A 23578-nucleotide genomic window follows, 5' to 3' on the forward strand; every position below is an offset into this window, starting at 1 on the left:
TTTGAGCATATGGTCCTCCAAGGTTTGGGTTGCCTTTAGTGACAGATACATCCGCTGACAAGTAATCAACATGGCCTTTCTCAGTTTCATTTGTCTATGTTACAGCTATTAAATTGATTAAACTACAATATACATTATCCTTAAGAAATGGAAAACCACTGGTTGCTTACAGCTAGCAGTTTTTAAGTTTTGATGGTTAACAAAGTAAACAGAGCTAACAATGACAAACTACTTGAGTACATCAAAAAAACTAACAATAGGACACACCAAAATGGAATAAAATGGAACCTTTCTTGAATTAAAATTACAGGTTCTAAAAGTTGGTGGGGTTTTTAGACCAGACCTAGTATTATTGTAAATGCCAGTCTTCTACTCCTATGGGGTACTGAGATTGATTATAAATGGGGAACTATCAGCAAAGAGTTTCTACCTCTTCCCTGTGTTGTATGTGTGTTTTCTTCTACACAGCAGAAACTTTGAAGCAGGTTAATTAGTTCCTGATGTAATTGACCCTAAGGGTAAGGGCAGATTTGGGGAGATTAGTCACCCCGGCGACAAATCGCCTCTTCTTCGGGGCGACAATCTCCCCGAACTGCCTTCCCCCCGGCTATAATGAAAAATCGCCAGCAGTTTGACACTCGCGGAGCTTTGTTTTCCGAAGTCGCCCAAAGTTTCCTTGTGATGCTTGAACATCATGAAGGCTATTAACATCTTCAAATGTTTCAAGGGACCTCTGCCATTGACTCCTTCATTACCTCGACAGGTTTTAGATGGTGTGTTTTTGGATTCGAGCCATTTACTGGATTAGGGTATAATAAACTCGGAAAACTAGATTTTTTTACATTTTTGACTCAAAAATAACCTTGAGAACTCGAATTTTAGATGGAAAACTCGAACCTTAATAAAGCTGCCCCATAGTGTTTTAGCAAAGCCAATTATCATTATTGTCTATTTTGTAGCCGTTACAAGTAGCTGCTACTAGAAGCTCTGTGTTTTTAGAGTGAATACTGATAACAAAAACAGCCCATTTTAAATCCTTGATTTACCACTAATTTGTGAAATCACAGAGTAGTTTTTATGTTCAACGTGCTTGACCAAAAATATGTCAGGCCAGATAGGATTTCTTGCTTCTTATCTACTTCTGTATTTACAGCTTTATCTACTAAAAGACTCATAGAAGTGATAAAATAATGTTTTAATTTATGTTCAACATTGTTTTTGCATTTTTTGTACTATTACCCTAAGCCATACACCTGTGGCCTGCCCACTCACCAGACCTTAATATGTTAGAATATTAACGGTATATTGTGACATTTAGGGTGTTTCTAGTTGTTACATGTTCCAATTAACTAAAAATGATAATGCATATCTCTATCTACAGAACAACCAAGTAACAAGAAACATGTCAAGTGTAACAGACGAGCAGAGGGAAAAACCTTCCATGGTTAATGGGTGAGGACCTGAGATCACATCAGATATTCTGCGCTAGGCATTAACTTGGGGGCTACCTGTCATTATGACTTGTTTACATATTAGGCTTACTGTTCTGCCTGCTGATTTTCATTGACAAGTAATTCCAGTTTGCATGTTTTGCAATAGAAGCAGAAGTGCCCTTTAAAGGGGATCTATCGCGAGAATGAAAATTGAATATAAGCTTAATTTTGCTCAAATAGGAAACTTTCTAAATATAATCAAAAATTCTGTACCATTTTATGAAATGAAATAAGTTACTCTCCCCTTCTAAGCAACCAGTCTCTCTTCATTCTGTCTTCATGCAGTAGGTGTAGTCAGTCTTTAAATGACAGTTAGGTTTAATACATCCTTTAGGGGGGGGGGGGTTGCACCCTTAGTCTAGGTGCTCACTCTAGGCTCTGATGGAAGTCTGTTTCTCTGCATGCAGGGTGTTTGCCAAGTCTGTTATTTTGTTACCTTTTGTTTGTGCTGGAGTTGGTTATTTGGGTTATTCTGATAAGAAAGGGAGCCCCCCTCCAAAAGACCTACCAGTCAATCAAAATCTGACCCAGTCCTCAGCATGAAGTGAGCATGAAGAGTGACAGGTTGTGGAGAGTGAGATACTAAAGAATAACCTGGTTATTTCTTAAACGCTACAGAATTTTTAATTGATTGTATTTAGAAAATGTCTTATTTCAGTGAGATGAAGCTTAGATTAAATTTTCATTTTTGCAAACTGTTCCCCCTTTAAAGGGGTTGTTCACCTTTAAATTAACTTTTAGTATGGCGTAGAGAGTGAAATTCTGAGACAATTTGCAATTGGTTTTATTTTTTTATTATTTATGGATTTGGAGTTATTTAGCTTTTTATTCAGCAGCTTATCCTAGCAACCATGCATTGCTTTAAACAAGGGACTGGAATATGAATAGGAGAGGCCTGAATAGAAATATGAGTAATACAAAGACGCACTAACAATACATTTGTAGCCTTACAGAGCATTTGTTTTTGAGATGGGGTCAGTGACTCCCATTTGAAAGCTGGAAAGAGTCAGAAGAAGAAGGCAAATAATTCAAAAACTATAAAAAAGAAAAAATGAAGACCAATTGAAAAGTTGCTTAGAATTGGCCGTTCTATAACATACTTAAAGTTAACTTGAAGGTGAACCACCCCTTTAAGGTTCCGATGTATGTTAAAGCAGTTATCTTCACTGTGATGAAGAGACTGGTAGGAAATCTTAACCATCTACGTTTGCTCAACTCTCATATTGTGAAATGCCTGCTGGTTTTTGAATGCTTAGAAGCTAAAATTTTGTCTTAGGGTGCAAGAAGAGCATTGCCTAGTACTTCAATATATATTCAATACGTATATGATTTTAACCTTTGAACTTAACAACTGACAGCGCATTAATATTGATGGGTTCCCCCCTTTTTTATTTAAAAAATAATAATGTGGTATGAAATCTATCATACGGAACTCCATTACTCAAGAGGCTCCAGGTTTTGTCTCTATAGTAATAATAGTACTATACCTTATCAAGCAAAAGTGTCCCTTTAAGAAAAACAGTTCTAGCTTTATCTGTACCTATAGTTTGGCAGCTACCGATCATATTTATTAGCACTAAATACGCCTAGATGAAAGAATAAACAGAGGAGGAGACGTCAATAACTGTTTTTAGACCTGAGGGCAAACGCTGACAATTGACAATAAACACAGAACCATGTTTATAGTCTTTTACTTTGTCAATTAGAGGGAGAAATTTCTTATTGTAGGGGGCGGAATGGTACAGTATGTTCCCTGGGGCCACACCACGTCTGTGCCCAGTGAAGAATGATTTATAATGTGTAATAACACAGTTGCTCAGATACAGTTTTTTCCTTTTGGTTTTTACATGTATTTTGTGCCATTTACCAGTATAAAGTCACATGTCTTTACCCTATATTTACTGATGGATGGGATTTGGTAAATATGGGTCACACAACGATTGGTGCATTGTATATTTCAAATGTATTTGCTGTGACTTTAGAGAGCCTATTGAAAATGGAAGCATAAAGCAATATCGTTGTCTCCATTTGTTTTTAATGTGTATATAGGTTCGGCAAGACTGAGGCGAAAGTAATAATTGATAATGGGAAGAATGAAGTGGAAGAGCCAGCGACATGGTGGAAGTAAGTGCAGGAGGCATTTAACATATGAGCCAGAGCTCCTACCATCTGTAGCATTGCAAATAATGGCCTGACAGTGGCAGATATTACCTTACTACAGTGCTGTACAACTGGAGGTCAGTGCGCCAAACACAGCTTTCAAAGGGGCGGTTCACCTTTAAGTTAACGTTTAGTATGTTACAGAATGGCCAATTCTAAGCAACTTTATCAATTGGTCTTTATTTCTTTTATAAATAATTTTTGAATTATTTGCTTTCTTCTTCTTTCCAGCTTTCAAATGGGGGTCACTAACAGCATCTGAAAAACAACTGCCCTATAAGGTCATTCAGGCCTCTCCTATTCATATTCCAGTCTCTCGTTCAAATCAGTGCTTGGTTGCTAGGGTAATTTGGACCATAGCAACCAGATTGTTGGAACTACAAACTGGAGAGCTGCGGAATAAAAAGCTAAATAACTCAAAAACTACTAATAAAAAATGAAGACCAATTGCAAACTGTCTCAGAATATCACTCTCTACATCATACTAAAAGTTAACAACCCTTTAAAGAGCAATAAGAGTCATCAGAAAGCTTTGTATGTACCAGTAAAACATTCTGATTTTACATCCTTATTTTACACTTTTTTGAGGTCCTACCAATAATGCATTTCCCTTTACATTTTCCCAGATTTTATATTTTTTGTGATCCCCTGAAAAACGTAAAATGGGGGTTCTACAGTATATAATATGTTCCACTACATGGGAAAAGTTGGACAAAACTTGCCTACAATATATTGGTGTACATGTTGAAAACAGAAGCCAACATCAATTCCAACACACACATACTGTACATAAATTAAAGTTATGATGTTATATTTTTCATTTTTTTCCTTTGTTACAGCAAACTGAGGAAAGTAATTTCTCCATTTGTGATGTCCTTTGGATTCAGGTATGAACCAAAACTGCCTAATTGTCCTGCAAAATCATAATGGTGATTTTCATGTGCAATAGGCACATTCTTTGGGATATTAGAACAGACACCTCTGAGTTTAATCTGTGTTTCTTCAGTTCATTTTCCCTGCAGGTGCCATACTGGGATATTTAATAGGATTCATGCACCCCTAGATACCAGGCAGGGTTCTTGGGCAAGAACACAGATATGGTCAACTATGCCAAATCCAGGCAAAGCCTGTCTTAATAAATCATAGGATTATTGCACAATAGCGCATTTACATCCCAGCTTGGAAAAAAACACCCCCAAGATAACATTATTTTCCTGTTAGACAGGACACACAGACCATAGGACTAGAAAGCAAATAATAAGTATGATGATATATAAACTCTTGATCCTTTATGTTAAACATCTTAGGAACATGAAATCATCTTTGTGTCCTGGGTTTTTATTTTTGTACTTGTAGGGTCTTTGGAGTTGTTCTGATCATCGTTGACTTTGTTCTGGTGATTGTGGATCTGTCTGTCATTGACAAAAGCAGAGAGGCCACCACTGCAATATCATCCATTTCTTTAGCCATTTCCTTCTTCTTTCTCATTGATGTGCTTCTACATATCTTCGTAGAAGGGTGAGTATATGGCAACGTGGATAAGCTTCACTGGGTTCTCTACAGAAAAAAAATTAGTAGTATAAAAAATGCATATCCAGCAATAAAACCAATCAGCAGGCTACCATGGGTACATGCCACATGAGAAGCAATATTACTGGGAGATAACAGTGGAGCTAACATTGCACTGAATTATTTAGATAATGTGACTCTTTCCATTTCACTTTTCACACAAAGAGCTCTCAGATTTCCTTGTTGTGTATCCCATCAAACCCCAGATATCTGTAATACTCATGATGATCTGCTAGCACTCCCTTTTGCAGTATATATTGTAAATCCTAAAACTGATCCTCTTAATTGTCAATGCATGTTTATATATGCCTGGTTAATGATGAATATGATGTCTATACTGTCCTTTTTTGCATTGTGCTCATCCTTCTTTTACCTTCTAGGTTCCGTCAGTATTTCAGTTCCAAGCTGAACATATTTGATGCGGCTATTGTTATTGTGACACTGCTTGTCACTCTGGTGTATGCATTCACAGACTTCAGCGGAGCTACTAATATTCCAAGGTAACAATGGACTGGCAATTCTAATTAAAATAAGAGCTCCAAGGTGTTGCCAACACCTAAACTTGGGTAGATGTAAGCTGTTGATATATTGACTCACAGACTTCAGAAAACACACAGTAGAAAATGTTTTGTACACAAACCCCTTACAATCTTAATGGACCCATGTCACTGGATAGGAGGATGGTGTAAGAAAACAAAATAGGCCAGGTTCAATTGATGAAGAACTCATAATTCTGTTAAGTGGATTCTCCCTGGACTCTAGTCCAAGCCACCAATTATTAATTTAGTCATCTTTTTATTTCCACTGCCCATGCCATAGATATGCAGTTGCCGAGGCAAAGCTAGAAAAGTATCGTTTTTTATCAGAATAGGATTTTTATAAATGAACCATACGGAAAAATGTAAAGGATAATTAACTGAATGTATTTTCTCTAGACTGGTAAACTTTCTTCGAGGCTTGAGAATTATCATCTTGGTGAGAATTCTCCGCCTGGCATCTCAGAAGAGGCAACTTGAGAAAGTAACAAGGAGGCTGGTGAGTCTCATTCCATTTGAATAAATATGGAGAAGGGCTTATTCCTGTGTAACAAATTATAAAGTATAATCACACTCATCCCTGGCTTCTCAAGTTATATAAACCCGGTGCTACAGGTGCATAGGAGAACGGCACACCCACAATTTCAATGATACAAAGTGACTCCAGTTGAAATGCAATCCAGGGATAACCCATGTGTTTACTTGTATCCAGCTATTATACCAGGGGTTATCCCTCCATTGCATTTCAACTCATCTGCTGGATTGTCTTTGTACTATCCATGGCTAACCCCAGGACCCAATATTAAGCAATTTGGAGGACTAAGAAACTGAGTTGAGATGGAGAGAAGTAGCTGTTCTAAAATACAAAGGAGGATCAGAGAAGAATTTGAAGGGTGGTACCTCAGTGGAGATGCCTCCTGTTTATTCAGATAACCTGGAGACAGAGCTTTTAGTCCGATAATAGTAATATAAAACACCAAAAACACTCCTGGACCCCCAAGGGTCTGCTTCCCCTGTAGTTATACAAATTTAAAAAACTCATTAGTAAGGTAGTGGAGGAAATTCGGAATTGTATGATCACATTGCCTTTGTACCAGCCATACTCCTGATCTTTACAAATATATAACCCTGAACTTTAGTAGATATTTAACTAGATGACTTCAAATTATATCATTTCCTTGAAAGTGTTTTGTATTACCATTTAAATTACACAGAATGACATTACATAGTCAAGCCCAATGGTGAGATCATGGACGCCTGAAAGTTGCATAAACTGTATGCATGCTACAATAGAGCAATCCTGTTGTGCTTTTGACTTGTGTAATGACTCACAACTTTAAACATATTCTGCACCTCTTATCTCACCGCTTCTAGTATTATTTCACTGTAAATGAACAAACCTTTACAACATTGGTCAATATAAAGGAAAGAAGTAAAACAATGATGAAATAAATAATTCCAAGGCCTTCTACTCAGATGCTATCAGTGATGTCCAACCTATCCAACCTTCTGCCCCGCTGTTTAAACTACAGTATACAGCTGAGCAGGGCCAAAATCAAAGGGCACCCAGAGTTTGATGCCACCCATCTTCCTACTCATCCCCTGTATACTCCACTTGGCAACTGCACTCACCCACCATCCAGTTTGCCACTCTTACTTGCTAATCCTGATGCACAGAGCTGGAATTAGAGAAGGCAGCAGAGGTATGTGCCTAGGGTCCTAGTGCCCACCACACTTCTGCACCCTAGGTATGTGCCTCTGCTGGCAACCCCTAGTTACAGCGCTGGTATATAACCAAAATGTGATTTTTACAGTATACTTTTTAACAGTGCATTGGGTAGCCACTAGCCAGTAAGAGGTACCAATCTGCTTCCATCCTCCTCTTATGTTCAGCCATTTAATCTGTTTACTGCTTTGGAGAACACAAGCATTTAGAGTGAAACTTTAAAAGGGTTTCACTTTAAATGCTTGTGTTCCCAAAGCAGTAGTCTGAACCTGGAAGGTTCTGTGCTACATTGATGACTTTGCCATAGTTCATCGTCATAGGACAAGAGTTTTTAGATAAGCATTTCTGGTATGCCACAGGTTTGTGCCTAAAGGCAAATCACTTGCTTTGGGTAAACCATGTTTATTTATAACAGATTTGACTGTAAATAGAGGTTGTTAAGCAACAAAGTTAATGATGATGAAAGACACACAATCATTTTTTCCACTGTTCATTATGTAAAGTTGCCGTTCCTCTTCCATAAATCCAATCTACAGGACACAAGTGGGCAACCTCCAGTTCTCTAGCTGTAGCAAGCTGGGAGTTGCATGTGAGCAAACACTTTAAAGGATTAACAGGATTGCTATGGCATTTATCAGCTGAGTAACCCCATCCTTTGGTCCAAATGTTACATTTCTAGCTGGGTTTAAGGTGGTCTTATATAGGAATACGGACCATGTTAGGTCACCTGCAGTCTACTAAATAGTGATCAACAGCAGATTTCCCCAAGCCGGTATTTGAGCAGAGCCTGAGGAAGATTATTGGGGCATTGGTTTCCCTTTGATTAGTAACATGTTGTGTGTTAAAACACAATATACTCATTGCATGTAACATGGTAACAGTAACACATTATATTTTGCAGGTCTCTGAAAACAAAAGACGATATCAAAAGGATGGGTTTGACCTGGATCTCACATATATTACTGGTTCGTAAAAGTAAATGCTTTAAAATATTAGGGGCTATACAACAGCTCCCATTAAACCTGTGTCAATATAAGACTCATCATTGAGTAAACAGGACAAAATGACAAAAATGATTGTTAGAAAATGTTGTCATCAGATGGGCCATGCACGCAAATTCATCAGTCAGATTTTGTTTTAGCAAATTATCTGGAAAGAGCATATACAGGTTTGGGATCCATTATCCAGAAACCCATTGTTCACAAAGCTCAGAATTACAGGAAGCACCCCTCCCATAGACTCTGTAATAATAAAACAGCACTTTGTACTTTATTCCAACTAATATACAATCCTACTAGGTTTAGTTAATGTTTAAATGTATTATTTAGTAGACATAAGGTATGGTGATCCAAATTACAGAAAGCCCCCTTATCTGGAAAGCCCCAGGTCCCAAGCATTCTGGATAATGGATCCCAGACCTGTACTACTGTTATGCAAGACACACATGACAACTTCTGTAACCTGCCTGATCACAGAAATGACATTCATGACATGTTAATATCTGTCCAAACCATTGTTCAATACACATAAACAGATTATACTACCAAACCTTGTATCCATGTATGAATTGCCAGCTTTAGAGCCAAGTGAAGATAGTATTTCAGCACCCAACTGGACAGGTTAACACAGGATATACATCTCTGCTAGAAAGCGCTTAGATCTACTAGATCTACAGGTAGGTGATGCACCTATTGTTCAACACAGGTAGGTGATGCTAAAGTAGTTGCAAGTAGCCATAAAAGCGTTGGGCAGCTTGACTTTTGGCCCAACCATCTGAGGGTCGTTCTTCAACAATAGATCAAGGATGCACATCTAAAGGAATTAAGATGAGCTCCTCCTTAATCCATCTTGAAACGGCCACCTTGAAATGGTCAAATAACTGTGATGATAAACATTATTTTCCCCAAATCAAACAGTTCTACATTTTATCTGTAATCATTTAAACCGTTGTTTTAATCCTTATATAATGTTATATAAACATGTTCTCCCCTTTTATTTTGAACAGATCGTATAATTGCCATGTCCTTTCCATCATCTGGGAAGCAATCGTTTTATAGGAATCCGATTGAGGTATGGCTGGAATTAGTGTTTGCTGTGAAATAAAATATATACTTGACATTGTGTTTATGATCCAACATTATTTCTTGGGGTTTCTTCCATCAATCCTGATGCCTGTCTATAAACTCCTTTATTCTCCTGCATTGCATGTACCCATTGCATCATTTTTAGTAATGGTCACACATAGGGTTACCACTTGGCCAGTAAAAATGTTGCTTGATGCCAATGTTAATAATAGAGAAAAACTATTAAAATATAGGAAAGATTGTATTTTTTTCAGAAAAGGTGGCAATCCAGTCACACAAATTGACCACAACTAGCCAAGCTGCCTGAACCCATTTCTCATGTTAGGGTAAAAATAGTCCATACAAACTCAGTGACATTCCTAGAACTGTCTGGGTCCACCTCCAAAAAAATCTTTGTGGAGGGGCCCGGCACCCACCTTAGACCTAACTTCCCCCCTTGCCTGCTTACTACCAGCCACAAAAAGCAAGTGAGCAGTGAAGTATACATTTGCAGAATGGGATAGTGAGGGGGAACTACCAATACAGCAAACCTTGCAATCCAGGCCCCTTGTCTCATAGGCACCTTTGCAGCCACAGGGTCTGCTGTATGGTAGTTATATCACTGTATTAACTGAATTTTATCATTTCTTTTTACAGGATGTAGTAAGGTTTTTAGACTCCAAGCATAAGGATCACTACAAAATCTACAACCTGTGCAGTAGGTATCACTAAAGTGCTATGTTAAATTATGGATGCACCGAATCGGGTTTTGCTCAGGATTCTGCCTTTTTTCAGCAGGATTCGGGCCGAATCCAATTGCCTGGCTTAACCAAATCCTTAAAATCAAGTGACTTTTTGTCACTCGAATAAGGAAGCTGCACTTTTTCTTCTTAACCCATCCTTGTCCTAATTTGCATATACTAATTATTAAATTAATTATTAAAGGGCCACTATACCATATTTTTTTATTTGCCCTATGGAATTGACTACTGGAAATGACTTTCAGTTTGGTTTACTTCCTCAAGTTTATATGATTGTGTTATCCAGCTTAGCATGCTGTTTTAGTCTTACGTGAGCAGCCATTGTCTCTCTATGGCAGAATAAGCTTTTTATTACCTCCCATAGTCCTCCTGTCCATAAGCTCCTTATCACCTCCCATTAACACAGGGATCCCCAACCTTTTTTACCCGTGAGTCACATTCAAATGTAAAAGGAGTTGGGGAGCAACACAAGCATGAAAAAGTCCCTTGGGTGCCAAATAAGGACTGTGATTGGCTATTTGTTAGCCCCTATGTGGTCTGACAGCCTACAGGAGCCTGTACTTGTCACTATACTTCGTTTGTATGCAATTAAAACTTGCCACCAAGCCAGGAATTCAAAAATAAGCTCCTGTTTTGAGGCCACTGAGAGCAACATACAAGGGTTTGGAGAGCAACATGTTACTCACGAGCTACTGGTTGGGGTTCACTGCATTAACAGCACCTCTACATAGCAGAGACGACTCTATGTTCGCTCACAGCCTCTACAGAACCATGTGTGAATGTAGCTGTTCCCCTGTAGTATGAACTGTTTTGCAGGATATTTTTAGGGAAATTGAGAGTACAGTGGCTTTCTGCGAACATAAAATGAAGAAACAAAATTCTGAATTTGCTTCCTTTATGACAGGTGAAAAAGGATATGATCCAAAATACTTTCACTACCGCGTGGAGCGAGTGTTTATAGATGATCATAATGTCCCAGTGCTGGCGTAAGTTATCTTTTATTATATAGCCAGAAAGATCTGTTACAATTGGTTATTATTATTAACAAGTATTTTTAAAACGCCAACATTTTCTGCAAATATGATTTACAGATTTACATACAAAAAAAAACAAACAATAGCCAGTACAAATGTTAAAGCTGAAGTCGGATTGAACTTTACTTTTTAGGGACATGCTGACTTTCACTGCGAGTGTACGTGCATGGATGGCAGAGGATCCCCAAAATGTTATTGCTATTCACTGTAAAGGAGGCAAAGGTGAGACTTAAATAGCATGATAACTGTCAGTTTTATATGCACACTGGGTGTTGTGTATGGAACTGGTTATTATATATAATAAATACAAAAACTGCAGGCTAGGTGACCCCCCCCCCGTTTAAAAAAAAACTCAAGTTTAATAAAAAATAACCCTTAGAGGTTTGGAATAGCTTATGAGCAGTAGCTGCTATAGGAACACAACAAGGTTTCTCTGTACAGTATTACAGCCAAGTGGTCTGACAACGGAACCTCTAATTTGCCCTTTTTGAACTTATTTGGGGACATCAGTAAAAGCTCCAAAGTGCAGTATATTAGCATTATATGTAAACATTATACAGAAATGATATCAGTGGTCTCAACTGGTGATGAGCGAATCTGTCCCATTTTGCCGAAACTGTGAAAAAATTAGCGAAATGGTGAAAAATTTGCAAAGCGCATTGAGGTCAATGGGCGTCAACAATTTTTCTCGATCCAAATGCATTAAGGTCAATGGGAGTTTTCTTTGTCTCTGCAACTTTTTTGTCCAAATGCATTAAAGTCAATGGGTGTTTTTCTTATGGTGACTTTATTGTCCAACTGCATTACAGTCAATGGGGGTTTTTTGTTATGGCGACGTTTTTGTCTCTGCAACTTTTCTGTCGCAGAAAAATTTTTGTGCAGTTTTGCAAAAACATTGACAGATGGCAAAATGCGGAATTTCACTCAAATCCATGTCTGGCAAAAAATCACTAGTCTCAACCTATAACTGAAGCAAGAAGCATTTTGATGGGGCATGGACAGTGTTTTGTAGACCGTGATATCATTGGTAACTGGGTGTAATGGAGCTTAGAATTGGTAGTCGTAGTGTTGAGGGAATATGCATTGTACACAGCAGTGCATCAATTCCATATTAAGGGGCAAATTAACTAACCTCCAAAAATTCGCCAGCGATGGTTTTGCTCACATTGCAACACTTCGCCAGGTGTAGATTCGCCTGGACAACGCTAATTTACTAAAATCCAAAGTTGTATCCAGGGTGCCAAACACTGCCAAAGTAGCGCTGGCGTTACTGTGGCAAGCGAATCAAAGTTGCGCTAGCATTGCCTAATTTGCATATGTTGGGAAGTTAAAGTTCAATGGACGTATACTGTATGTTGCAGCAAATACATTACATTACACAAGCCCGGGAAACCTTAATAAAATAAAAGTTATATTGCCCTACACATGAGCCCAGTGTATAGTCTATGTGCCATATTTTAGGAACTTGAAGGGGGAAGCCAGGTACCCCAGAAAAAATTTACAATCTTTTGCAGCCTATCACCCTGAAAATGAAAAGTCGCCAGCGTTTTTTCAACTATATTTTGAGGAAGTCCTATCCACTCTATTGCACTTCGCCTGGTCTGAGGTGGCAAAGGCAAGTCTGGCGCAAGAGGTAACGTTCAGTAAAATCCACATCTTAGTGAATTTGCTTAGTAACGTCCATTCGCCAGAGCGCAACTTTGCCAGGCGTGAGGGAGCGAAGTACCGCTAGAGTCTCTCTCTTTCGCTAGCGAAGGTACGCCAGTGACCATTAGTAAATCGTCGAAATAACGTCATGTTGGCGAATTTTTGCTAGCGTTAGTCACTTCGCCCTTTAGTAAATCTGCCCCTAAGGCTTTTGGTTAGGTATAGGACCTGATGTGTCCCTATCGGGTATGATGTCATACCTGTTGCTCCCTTTATGACATCAGAAGTGTCAATGGGACTCAAACTGTAGAGGAGTTACGTCTCCAATGGGGTTTGGTATCCTCCATGATGTCACACATTCCTCCATGGGCTTTTCGGTTACTTTTTTTTGTTTGTCTACTAAACTTTTTTGTTTTTGTGCATGATTTTGGATTTTTAAGATTTGTTTCCCACTGTATTTATTCATTTGAATTTTTTACTGACATAACTGTTGTGTTTAAGGACGGACGGGGACCATGGTTTGCACATACCTTGTTGACAGTGACCAGTTTGAGAGTGCTGTGGTAAGTAATAGAAATCATTACATTTGTGTGAGTGGAAAATTCTGTATGGAATGTCCTAAGCCAACTAACATAATTGTGCCTCTATAGTAGGATTCTTCATGTTGTGTGTGGTGTGCCTATAGTTTCCAAACTACAATTCGCTCCAGAAAATGTACATCTGAATGATAGACCTGAAGTAGGACAATTATTGAATGTTGTGTGCATGTAAATGCCAATGGTTCACATATACAGTCTAAATTGTTGGTCTGCTTCTACATTATGGCACATCAAGTTCTTAGTAAATTGTAAACAGTCAAACTAGTAATTTCACTAACTGTGTCATTGATATGGTATTGTCCTAAAGTGATGACTTGATATGTGAAATCATAGCTGTACAATGTTCTGGTGCATTTGGTATAATTCTCAGAAGCTCGGGATAAGGCCTGAGATGTTCCCTTACCTCAATCCTAACATTGCAACATCCCATACTCTTGTACCTCACCCTGATCCTTATCACCTTGTTTCCCAAATTAATGAGAAACTAGAATTTGACAGTAAAGCTCACCAAACTAAAGTGATAAATCCTGTTCATGATTTATTTTTTTTTTAGGAAAGTTTGGATTATTTTGGAGAAAGACGTACTGATAAAAGTGTAAGCACCAAGTTCCAGGGTGTAGAAACACCTTCTCAGGTAAATGCTGCTGTATGAGGACGCTCTCTTCACTAGTAGTTCTTAACAGGAACAATGAACTGACGGAAGAACATACTGTATATAAAGGAAAGTCACTTTACATAGAACATTGAAAAATTGTAGCAGATCGCAGTCCTATCACAGCAGTTACAATTAGACATTACTGTGGACCCTACAAAGACCTCCTGCCTCAGATTATCCAGCAACATCCACCCATCCACAAAGTGGGGTCCAAAGACAAAAAAAAACAATGAGGTCCCTTCCCCTTTATAGACTACGTAATACCCACAACACCCTTGGGTCAGTTGGAACATATCCCGACCATACTGGATTTCATACACAGCTGGGGAGATTACATTACTCCTCTATATGAATTTGACATTGAGCTAGCATTAGTGGAGGATATCTACTGTAGCGCAACAGCCAGTGGTTCTTATAACATAACCAAAGAATATATTTATAGAGCAATAACAATCCTCAATGGAGTGTACATGTAGAGCAATCGGGATCATATTTCAACAGTGGATAGGCATATACTCACAGCACCTTTTGGTCAGTAGCTGTCCCCCAAAGGGATGGGAACAATGTACACAACAGCCGCTCGGGGTACACCCAGCTTTCAGCCTTTTCCCTAAGTGGAACCTGAGGCGAATCGCTACATCCCTAGGGGGCATATTTACTAACATTGGAGATAAATATCTGGAGAGATTTCTGGAGATGTTGCTCATAGCAACCAATCAGATCTTTTATTTTGTTCTCTAAGCTATAGGTGGCTGTTTAAATCTAATTGCTGATTGGTTGCCATGGGCAACATCTCCAGAAATCTCTCCATATATTTATCTCCAGTCCCTACTTCTGGGCAATTAGTACCCGTGATCATAATCCCACTCACAATCCTCGGAGGAGCCTCAAGCTGCTCAGATAAATAGCCTGTCTATTTGTCACTCATAGGGGGAAACTTACTAAAGGGCGAAGTGGCAGGCGCTGGCGAAAATTTTGTCATTTTACTAATGGTAGCTGGCGTAATTTCACCAAGGAGATAGACTCTGGCGCCACTTCACACTCTTTTTTCACTCTGGCGAAAGAGCGTTACTACGCAAATTCACTCCGTTTTTGATTTTACTGACCATTACCTCTATCGCCAGACTTGCATTCGCCAACCTCTGACCAGGCGAAGTGCAATAGAGTAGATCGGAGTTCCTCATAAAAATTTTTAACATTTTTCTAAGTCCCAAAAAAATGCTGGCATCTTTTCCTTTTTACAGGGTGATAGGCTGAAAAAGATCAAAACATTTTTTATATATCTATTTTGTATTCATAGTATAACCCCATTTTTAGTTTTTCAGGAGACCAGAAAAAATGGTGAAAAATCTGGGAAAATGTAAAATCTGGGAAAATATATAATTTGTTATATGTTGTTAGGAGTAAAAACAATGTTAAATGTATGAAAATGTAAAATTAGGGGATGTAAAACTGAGGTTTCACTGTAATTAATATAATGCTAAATGTAATTAGTTTCATTTTATTTAGTATACATTTAGTATATCTGGATTTTATTTTGGATAAAAGGTCCAATACTTGTATTTGCTAAATTCCCAAAGATCTGCACCCCAACTAACTAACTAACTAACTCAGAGTGGGGTTCTGGTCATGTTTCAGAGCAGGTATGTTGCATACTATGAAGTTCTGAAGAACAAATTCTGCCGCCAACTTCCTCCAGAGAAACAACTCAAGATCAGAAGTATCAAAATCCACTCTATACAAGGTAACAATAGTCTGGCCAGTGTTTACTGTCTGCAACTATCCATTATATATGTGGTGCATTTAAATATTCATCATGTAGACCTGCTAAATACACTGGCAGCCGCATATATGAGTTGACACAAAGAAAACAATAATATATTATATCATTCACAGGTCAGCTAATTAGATAAGTAGGATGTAAGGCCAAAGCTAAAATGACAGTGCAAGCAGTCTTTATTCTTTAGCAAATCTCAGAACGTCATATGCTAGATAGGAAAAAAAAAAATTCTTAGTAAATTCTGGGTTAAGTAAGTCAGCATAAATATCTGGTTCTCATTATATAATATATAATACACAAACCATGAATATCCTGTAAACTAAATCCTTATAAACTGTGCTTTGTGATGTCATTGGTTCTAATCAGAGCTTATCGATTTCATTTCTGTTACATGACTCACTGAAACTTGTGTATTATAATAAAGTATCCCCTGTTGTAAAATATGAGGATATTAGTAGTCATCTCAGATTTCCTTGACCTGTATAAAATATATATATATATATATATATATATATATATATATATATATATATATATATATATATATATATATATACACATATATATATATACACATATATATATAACAAACAGGGGAAAGTTGTGCTCACCACTAGTTTTTAAAATCATTAGGCGGGGGTGCAATGAGGGTGTGACCACAAAAAGCATATAGACAAATACAAGATTCCTCTGAGTGGGTTGAGTGCAGAGGAATCTTGTATTTGTCTACAAATATATATATATATATATATATATATATATATATATATATATATATATATATATATATATATATATGGTCATGGAACTCCTCGGTAACTTATAATATCCTTATATTTTACAAGAGGGGGTACTTTATTCACTTTATATATAAATATCCTTTAGAAGAAGCTGCACACAAACGTCAGTTTTTGTCTTCAATAAATTCAATCGATTATATCGATTTTGCAGCTTCTGCTAAAGGATCTCTTTGAAACTTAATGTTAACTACAACAAGGCCCCTGAATCATTGTGTCGATATTCCATTCTGTATAAATAAATATATAAATATAAATCTCTCTCTCTCTCTCTCTCTCTCTCTCTCTCTCTCTCTCTCTCTCTCTCTCTCTCTCTCTCTCTCTCTCTCTCTATCTAGTCTTAGAAGTCTTAAAGGGCTACTAATTCTGTTGTACTACACTGCTCCAACAAACTTCACTCTGTTATTGCTGGACTACAAACCCCAGAATTATAATGTATTATAAAAGTTCAGGCATGATGGGAGCAGTAGTCCACCAACATCAGGGTTGTATTCATAAAGCAAACATGCATGCTCAATTGCACCAGGGTAGTTATTGCACAATAATTTTTTCCCCCAAACTCTCCACAGCCAAGGACTGCATTCAAATGTAAAAACTATTCCAGGTGTAAATGTGACTCCCATGTTCTTCCTACAATTAGAGTTGGGAGCAATAAACACATTATCCCAGCACTGAACAAGTCTGTCCTTTATCCCAATGTCTGATTCCTGTGCAACATCATGTAGAAAAAAATGACACAATAATCTCTGTATGTAAGATAAGAGCAAGATCCTTGGATAGAGCTGGGAATCAGTTTGGTCAATTCTTTTGCATTTGTAATGAAGTTTTTGGTCAGTAGAATTCTCATTGGTGAATTTTCTTGCATCTATTGTTACATTTTTCGCCAACGTTTATAGAAAACGGGGGGGGGGTGCAGTTGGACCATGCTATGTCTGGGTGTAGCTTTAAACCCTTTTTGGCTAATTTACTAACATACAAATTAATCTGGACCAGTCTGATTGAGCGTGCATGTTTGTAAAGTAGCCCTTCATTAATAAACATTATTATTTTGATGGAGAGTGCTACATTAACAGCTGTGCTTTGCAGGTGTAGGGAGAAGCAACGGCACAGATTTAAAAGTTCAGATAATAATGAAGAAAGAAGTAGTGTTCCAGTGCGTCTGTGAGACACAGGAAAACTGTAAGGTGAGACACATCCAGGGCTACTACTTACTACATCACTGGCTACATAACATTCATGGAAGAGGGTATAACTTGTAATCTTTTTAACCTTGCTACCCCTCCACTGACTGTTTTGTTGCATGTCTATGCTAGAAAATGTGGGTTCCTAGCCCCTATGTGGACTGGCAGCCTACATTAAGCTCTGTTTGGGAGAACTCCTGTTTTTTATGCAATCATAACTTGCCTTCAAGCCAGGAATTTAAAAACAAGCACTTGCTTTGAGGTCACTGAGAGTAAAAGTGGCCATAGACGCACAGATAATATTGTATGAAACTAATTTTCATACAATATTCGGTGCATGTATGGTGGAAAAAGAGACGACCAATATCGGCAGAAGACTTGGACGCTTGTTGATCGGGCTGGATGGAAAATATTGATCGGGTGCCTTTGAAGGGACCCAAACATTGGCCATTGTTAGTGGTGAATCTTCAGATGCAGGTAGAATTCTACTGTTTCTACCTGTATATCTACCTGTATATCTGACGATTCTGCTCTACACGTTTGTATTGAAACAAACAATCTTTCTTGGAAAGATCTTTTCTAGGAAAGATTGTAATTGTACGTCTATGGCCACCATCAAGATGTTGCTGACAAGACACTGGTTGGAGATTACTGGTCTAGAATTATGTTGAGTAATCTGGCCAATTAGCATATAGAGGGTCAAGTGTCCTTACCAAGAGTACATGGAATGGGACCTGTTATCCAGAATGCTTGGGACCTAGGGCTTTACAGAAAATCATATAAACATTAAATAAACCCAATAGACTGGTTTTGCTTCCAATAATGATTAATTATATCTTAGTTTGGATCAAGTACAAGATACTGTTTTATTAATACAGAGAAAAAGGAAATCATTTAAAAAAAATTTGGATAAAATTGAGTAAATGGGAGACAGTCTTTCCAAAATTCGGATGTTCCTGGATAACGTATCTCGTACCTGTACTGTAAAACAATAGTTGTTGCTATGCTTGTTGAAGTCAACAAAGGAATAGTTTTAAAACACAAAGAGCCATCTGTAGCATGCATTGTAGAGGAACAGTAAGGGGACACAGAGCATTAGGCAAGTGGAAGGTCAGTGGCAATATAAAAGGATTGGGCACACAGTGAATATATTGTTGTCTAAACTGGCATTGTGTAAGTGAACTTAATGGGCAAAATACAGAGTAACAATGGATTTAAAGTTCAGCTGTAGTTATTTATTGTGGTGTCACTGCTCTTATTAACTTATTTTATGTCCCTTTAGCTGTTTTTTGATGCTGGAAACAACTCCATAGTCCTAAGCCTGGAAGGTTTTCCAGTTATCTCGGGAGACATTAAAATAAGATTTGAGTTCAGCACGGTGAGTATATCTGAGATCTCAGCCAGTTAGTGTTCCAGATTTTTACCTTCACATTTCTGACCTCTGCTGTGGAGCTCAGATTTCAGCTATGTGCGCAGGTTAAGTTGGCCATAGATTCGTACAACTCTCATACCGTGTGTGGAGTGTCCCGAAATTTTTCGTACCATGGTGATCGGTCGTTCAGACAGGTTAAAAGATTTATATCGGCTACTGATAATATCTCTGCATGTATTGCCTATCTGATATTATCATTGGGAGACTGTCACTACTATTTGCCGGACATAACTTTCGTACGATTGTTATCTGCCAATAAATGACCCGAGAATTGTGTGATTTCTTCTCTTTACTACTTTAAATTATCTGAATGGTTAGTTGCAGGTCAGAAGTTTGGCACGGAAGATCGTAGGCTATAATCTGTACTAGTGATGGGCGAATCTGTGGCGTTTCGCTTTGCCGAAAAATTAGCGATACGCAATCAAGTCAATTGCCAACAATTTTGACTCGAGCAACAATTTTTATACGTTTGATTTTGTCCTAATGCATTAAAGTCAATGGGTGAATAATTTTGATGTGCAACACTTTTTATGTGCGCAACTATTCTGACGAGCAACAATTTTTTTTTGTCACAGCGGATTTTTCTCTAGTTCATTTTTGCTGCAGTTTCGCAAATTTATTTGCTGGCGGCGAAAATTTGCAGCAAATCCATGACTGGCAAATTTATTTTCCCATCACTAATCTGTACGTCTATGGCCAGCTTTAAGTCACTTAAAACAGAACCTTTGTTATACTTTTGTTGCAGTCCTCTGCAGGGGGAATACATCTCCCAGCACCAGCGACCCTTGTTCTAGTTCTTCCTCTTTTACTAGAAAACAAGTCCTTGGTAATAACTCAGAGCACACTCCCAGTTCCTGGCTTTGGCCTGGATATAGCTACTAGAGGATATTGTAGGAGGTATCTGACAAGTGCTCTTCCCCCAATTGTGTCTAACATTAGATTGCTCGCACCTGCCCTCACTGTTGGTCCCCTAGGTTCTTCGTAACCAACACCTAATAATATTAATAAATAATTAATATCTCTAACTGGCACACAGGGTCAGACTGGAGTAATGGGGGCTCACCGGGACTGTCACATGAAAGCCCCTCCAGGCAGTCACCGGGGCCCCCTCCCAGCTTCCCTCTGCGCGCTTCAGTGAACACCGGTTCAGGCGCTCCTGCACTAACGCTGGTGACCATGAGGGCCAGGGCCCACCAGGTTTTCTCCCAGTGTCCCGCCGGCCCAGTCCGACACTGCTGGCACATAATTGCCTTAGGGGTCCTATTCCACATACTAACCTCCTTGTTTGTCACGGCCCTTGTTAGTTAACCTATCTAGTTAACCTATCTACCTCTGAGGCAGGTTATTAAAGTATCTCACCTTCCCTAGCTAGCCCTAACCCAAGCTTTCCATTTTTGGATTTGGGCTAAAAATCACCTGTTATAAAGGTTCTGTTATTTAATTAGATGTTTCTTAAGCCAAAGAGGCTCTTCCTCTCCCCACCCCCATATATATATATATATATATATAAGATTCTAGGCCTATCCCACACTCATTTTGCTGCATTTTATTAACAGCGTTATGAAACAATGATTCATTGTTAATAAGTCAATGTTTTCCTTTTTGCTTAGAATCTTCCAAAAGGCTACGATGACTGTGCCATCTACTTCTGGTTCAACACATGCTTCATAGAAAACAGCAGGTAAGATATGGATATTTGGGGAAAACAAGTACTTAATAAATGACTGCAAGTTAATGGAATAAGCCTTCTTGTTGGTAGCAGTTGCAATCATATTTGCATGTGTTGTTCTTTTAGCTTACAATACAATTATGATCAACCACCAAGGTCTGTCATTCAAATTTCATGGTCACCCCAAATACATTTTAATACTACTAATATCAAAATGTGTAACAGGAGTGCTCCCTGTTCATGTATCCAGGCAGAACAGCAAACGTTTAAGTTATTGATGCAGGAAGAGTCTCCTGATGCTTCTCTGCTTAGTTTTATTTCTCAGTTGGACAGACATGAGATAAAACTGAGCAGAGTAGAATCCGGAGATGCTTCCTGCATCAGTCACTTAAGCTTTTCCATCAGGCCCCAGCCCCAGCCAGAAAATAACAAAATGCTAGTTTGTTAATGAAGATCACTAAGCAATTTTACATTAAGATGTGTGGGTAGGCATATGTCCTCTTTAACATTCAGATTTGACTTACATTATTTTTCTTATCATAGACTCTACCTTTCCAAGAATGAGCTTGACAATCCCCACAAAGAAAAATCTGGGAAGATCTACAAAGAGAACTTTGCGGTGGAGTTAAACTTTGAGTCTTGATTCACTGTTTCTTCAGCACACAGTAGTAGAAGCCAAGTATCTGAACATGGCGGAGCCAGCAGGATTCCTATTGGATTACTTCAGTATGATATATATAATATACAGTTCTGTGTTCTGACCACATACACAGCCAATGTGCCAAAGTACTGCCTTTAATGCAGGTGTCTATATGTAAATATAACATTTAATAACACAATATATACAGTATGTTTATGTTACACTTATTAATGTACTAGCACCCCTTTTATAAATAATTGTGAAACAGGATAATATTGCAGTTGTCTCATTGCATATTTTCTGGGTAAGGAACCGTCACATTGTCCACAGTCCATGGACTTCACCAAGTTGTTACTGTCGAATCATCATTCCCACTTTTGATTGAACAATGTACTACCCTTCAATGCCTTTTTTTAACTTTTAAATACGCCTTTTTGCTAGACAAACTATTAAAATAAAACACACTTTTATGTGTTTCAGACAGTGCATAGAGTCTTTCTTTAATTCATTTTAAACTCAATGGGGCAAATTTACTTGCCACCGAAATTGCGCGAGCGACGGCTTCGCTGTGACATCGCAGCACTTCGCCAGGCGTAGATTCGCCGGACATCGCTAATTCACGAAAATCCGAAGTTGCGTCCAGGGTACCGAACGCTTGTGAACTTGCACTAGCGATAATATGATAAGCAGTTCGAAGTTACGCTAGCGATGCCTTATTTGCATACGGCATGAAGTTAAAGTACAATGGACGTATATGTTGCAGCAAATACATTACACTACACAAGGCCAGGGAAACTTAATAAAACAAAAAAGAGTTGTTATATTGCCCTACACATGAGCCCAGTGTATAGTTTAGGTGCCATATGTTAGGAAATGTAGGGATGAAGGAGGGTACCCCAAAAAAAATGTACAATCTTTTTCAGCCTATCACCCTGTAAAAAGTAAAGACGCCAGCGTTTTTTGGGACTTTTGGGAAATGTTCAACTATTTTTGAATAAACTCCTATCTACTCTATTGCACTTCGGCTGGTCTGAGCTGGCGAAGTAAACTCTGGCGCAAGAGGTAATGTTCAGAAAAATCTGCATCTTAGTGAATTAGTGTAGTTACGTCCCTTCACCAGAGTGCAACTTTGCCTGGCGTTAGGGAGTGAAGTACTGATAGAGTCTATTTACTTTGTTAGTGAATTGACGCCAGGGACCCTTAGTATATCGTCGAAGTTGCAAAATGACGTTAGCCACTTAGCACGTTAGTGAATTTGCCCCAATGTCTGATGCTTGTTGGAACTGTTATCAGTGGTGGAGTCTCTTAACCATAAGGGCCATGCCATGAAAACATCAATCTGTTCCTTGGGCATGAAAACACGCACAGATTTTGGAGCTGAACTATGCATTTGTTTGGCCAAAATAATAAATAATAAAATTTTATGGGCCCCGTCCACCCTATACTATAGTTAAAAGACCACACAGACATCAGCACTAAAAATGGTAACCCCCCCACACGTTATAAAAATTCATTGATGGTGAGGGCTCCCTTATCAGTTAAAAAAATAAATTAACATTGATGCCAGAGCTCCCCTTACAAGTTAAAAAGAAACATTAGGGCCCCAGAGAATTTTTTAAAAAAAACATTGGTGGCAGGGGCCTATAGAGTATTAAAATAATACATTGGTGGCCAGGGGTTAAATAAAACAAAACTCATTGGTGGTCAGTAGAACTGAATTCATGGCTTCGGGACTTCAACTTCGGCTCCTTTCGTGGCTTCAGGTCTTGTTGCCGCTTCTGGACTTCAACTTCGGCTCCTTTTGTGGCTTTGGGTCTTTTCGCAGCTTCGAGACTT

General features: G+C 38.4%; 1 protein-coding gene across 3 annotated transcripts in view; it reads left to right on the forward strand.

Moving 5' to 3' along the window:
* The window catches only part of tpte2.L (transmembrane phosphoinositide 3-phosphatase and tensin homolog 2 L homeolog), a 35145-nt gene extending 12917 nt beyond the window's left edge, over positions 1-22228 (forward strand). For all 3 annotated transcript variants that reach the window (XM_041581128.1, NM_001096603.1, XM_018245357.1), the window contains 18 exon segments: positions 1382-1452; positions 3543-3617; positions 4493-4540; positions 5010-5171; positions 5603-5722; positions 6158-6257; positions 8386-8449; positions 9490-9554; positions 10205-10265; positions 11213-11294; positions 11476-11564; positions 13491-13552; positions 14142-14222; positions 15882-15987; positions 17907-18004; positions 19284-19379; positions 21044-21114; positions 21646-22228. In XM_041581128.1, the coding sequence (XP_041437062.1) occupies positions 1403-1452; positions 3543-3617; positions 4493-4540; positions 5010-5171; positions 5603-5722; positions 6158-6257; positions 8386-8449; positions 9490-9554; positions 10205-10265; positions 11213-11294; positions 11476-11564; positions 13491-13552; positions 14142-14222; positions 15882-15987; positions 17907-18004; positions 19284-19379; positions 21044-21114; positions 21646-21745 (1530 nt within the window). In that variant the 5' untranslated portion in view covers positions 1382-1402 and the 3' untranslated portion in view covers positions 21746-22228.
* Positions 22229-23578: the final 1350 nt, after the last annotated feature.

The sequence above is a fragment of the Xenopus laevis genome, chromosome 2L (genome assembly GCF_017654675.1).
Source record: "Xenopus laevis strain J_2021 chromosome 2L, Xenopus_laevis_v10.1, whole genome shotgun sequence".
NCBI classification, from domain to species: Eukaryota; Metazoa; Chordata; class Amphibia; order Anura; family Pipidae; genus Xenopus; species Xenopus laevis.